The sequence below is a fragment of the Callorhinus ursinus genome, unplaced genomic scaffold (assembly GCF_003265705.2).
Source record: "Callorhinus ursinus isolate GAN/ISIS: 27379988/994484 unplaced genomic scaffold, GSC_fseal_2.0 scaffold2, whole genome shotgun sequence".
In the NCBI taxonomy this organism is placed as follows: domain Eukaryota; kingdom Metazoa; phylum Chordata; class Mammalia; order Carnivora; family Otariidae; genus Callorhinus; species Callorhinus ursinus.
Genome location: NW_027397064.1, coordinates 59,709,860 through 59,712,933, shown reverse-complemented (window position 1 = coordinate 59,712,933; position 3,074 = coordinate 59,709,860). Strand labels below are relative to the sequence as shown.

General features: G+C 37.2%; 1 protein-coding gene across 1 annotated transcript in view; it reads left to right on the top strand.

Moving 5' to 3' along the window:
• The first annotated feature begins 290 nt into the window (after positions 1–290).
• The window catches only part of MYO3B (myosin IIIB), a 240,547-nt gene continuing 237,763 nt past the window's right edge, over positions 291–3,074 (top strand). Inside the window, exons 1-2 of the mRNA XM_073905602.1 lie at positions 291–306; positions 1,202–1,394. Coding sequence (XP_073761703.1) covers positions 291–306; positions 1,202–1,394 — 209 coding nt within the window. The remainder of the gene's footprint in view (positions 307–1,201; positions 1,395–3,074) is intronic.

Below are 3,074 nucleotides of genomic sequence, written 5' to 3'. Positions count from 1 at the left end.
CTGAGTATCTTTTCAGGACTAGGAGGTGAGGGATGTGGAAATGGTTTGAAATGTAAACTGCAAAGGTTAAAGTCATTTTGTAAATCCAGCAGTTAAGGATTGTTTTAAGAATTCTGCATAAATGTTTGAAAATATGTTCAAGGTGAGGCTGATTTTTTTTTTTTTTTTACCATTTGTGAGTGCATTTCATTATTTAAAATATGTTGTGTCTTAGATGTTGCTGGCATGTCACTCTTGGGAAAACTGGAAATGTTTGTTTCACAGAGTGGGCAGAATGGCATTTAGCATTTATGCTAAGCCTCCAAAGTGAGCTAAAGACTGATAGCTTAAAAGGGCAGTTGTTGAAATTTCTTTCTCCTATCAGGGACAGCTACTCAGAATGGAAATGCAATGGTAATTGGAGGGGTATTCATCAGATTCAATTTCGCTAGAAATTTCCTTGTATCAGAGTCATCTTGAATAACATAGGGCATACAGCAAAATGTACTAAATCATTGTTTCTTTGAAAAGGGCATTTGAATCTGAAACGGAAAGTGGTTACACCAGTGTGGTTTTAACCAATTAACCACAGAGGAGTTTAAATGCAACCCAATTTTTACCATTTTCAGTGGGCTTTTTGTTCCCTGTTTGCATAATTCCATTCCAGTTCATCTGAATTATATTGTAGTCACTTCCTGTTCTGAGGTTTTTCTGTTTCAGAAAAACATTAGAAATCAAGGTGTTGGAGTTTCTCTGTGAAGGTTTCTTTATGATTAGTTTCTTTCCTTGGAAGCTCCTGAATGCATTTTCCCTACCATCAAATGGTGGGCATTTCATATGTTAGGATTTTATTTGAGTGACAGTATATAATTTTATATGTTTCTAAGATATATGGACTAATCAGCTTGACTCCATTGCAAACATTTTTTCTGTAGTGAAAGTTCAGACAGAAACTTCAGTCTGATCAGTCTATTTTTTCAGTGTTTTGAGTACTTCCCAGTTGATGACAAAAATTTACTGTTTTTAATATATACTTAACCCAAACTAAAATAGACTTCTGATGTACTGATTAATTCGACCAGCAGAGAATTACCATTTTTTTTTACCCTCTGGTACATATGAATAAAGAAAGAGCTGTGTAAGGTTAGTGATCAGGTTTTATAAATGAGCTTTTTTTTTTGCCTCCTCTCTCTCATATTCACAGGGGAACCAGGTATCTAAGATTGTACTTTGGATTGTTTGTTGATTTTTGCAAACAGGTGTCTTATTAAGGATTTTGAAAAGCGGCCTTCTGTCACACATCTCCTCGACCACCCATTTATTAAAGGAGCCCACGGGAAGGCTTTATTTCTGCAAAAACAGCTGGCCAAGGTCCTCCAAGACCAGAAGCATCTAAACCTTGTTGTTAAAACCAGGTATGGTACACAGCGTCTTCCTACTTCCTCTCTCTGGTTATTTATAAAAATGGCATGTCATGTGTTTTGATTTGCCCAGCATTAGTACTGGTAATTATCACATCCCTGCATTTTTGAGAGTTTCATTTACATGACATTAAGTACTCCATACTCATGGATGAGATCAGGAGAGCTTTAGAAACAAGCTGTCCATTTGTGCTCTAATGGCTAATATCTCTCAACTGTGGCTGAAATCCCACTCTGCCCTCATGTTCTGGTTAAAAACCAACATATACATATATTTATATTTAATATAAATATGATTTTTTTAAACCAATAAAGGTAGCTGTATGAAAACAGTCATGGCTGAGATCGTGTGAGAAATCTTTACTTGGCCGTTGCTGATTAAAAAGCAGAAATGTAAGCTGTAAAGTGATTTTGGAAAGATTACAAGTTAAACACTGGAGGATTTTTCAGGAATGTGCTCTGAGACCCTATTCTTTAGTTAAAAATTCCCTAGAGGCAATTTAGTATTTTTAAATGATTTTTCTCCCCCCAGGCGATGTCTATGCTATCCAGAACAACTGTGATTCTCCCTCCCTGCCCCATTTTTCTAAAGGGTAGATTTTAAGAAATAAACGTTCATTTTCAGGGGCAGTTGCTTAAAATGGTATTCCGTGGTGGTCTCTAAGAAATAGATCTTTGGTTTCTGTCCAGAGGGTGGCAGAATTTCTCTTTAAATTTTTTTTAAATGCAAATAAACCTGCTTCCCAGCTCAGCAATTATTTGGTTTTATAAAACTGGCCAGGATGCAGATAAGCTCTAATCCATTATTATTAAAGGAACATTCGAAGGACTGGAGGTGAAAATAAAATATCACTAGTCACAAGTTCTGGAAATATTCATGTCTACTGCAGAACACTGTTTACAAATCAAAAAAGCATGGGAACTCTTGCATCTGGAGGCATAGTTTCAAGGTGACTATATCTTGCTGATTTTCCCTACCACCACCAAGTTCCCTTTTGGATAGCTCAAAACAAATTTTTTCCTGTTCTTTCCCCCTTTTGACTGTCATTTGTGTTTCTGTGGCTTGCCCATAGGGTAGAGAAATTCTTGTGACTTGGTACCTTTTTGAAGCAGTAGGAACTTGTGTTTAAACCCCAAGGAACTAAAATCCCTTTTCTTCCCGTTTTTGTTCCTGTAGACCAGCCTCTGCCCCAAAACCACTCACCTCCGCCCCATCCCGCCCCCAGCACACACGCACCAGCACCAGAAAGGAAGATGAAATCAAATCAAACAGACCAAGCAAAAAAACAAACCCAACATAAATGCTCTAAGTTCAATCAGTCTTCTCCTCCTTTTCTCTATGTTCTGAAATCTGCTGCAGAACAATTTCTAAGACTTAGGTTGCAAAGTTATGCAGCTTTTCACATTTGCCTGACTTTGCCTGTCCAGATGTATATTCTCTTTTTAAAGATGTTCCTTCTTTTAGCATAAAAAAATCAGACTCCAGTCTCTCTCACCCACTTTCTCTCATTTCTCATTATCTTTTTAACTTCTTTGCTCTCAAAAGCGGTATATGGTGGCAAAGGCTTCTTACAGGGTCTTTGTAATCTTCAGTGTCACTCAGGAGTTTGTGTTTCTTTGAAAGTCATTAAACACACACACACACACACACACACACACACACACACACACACA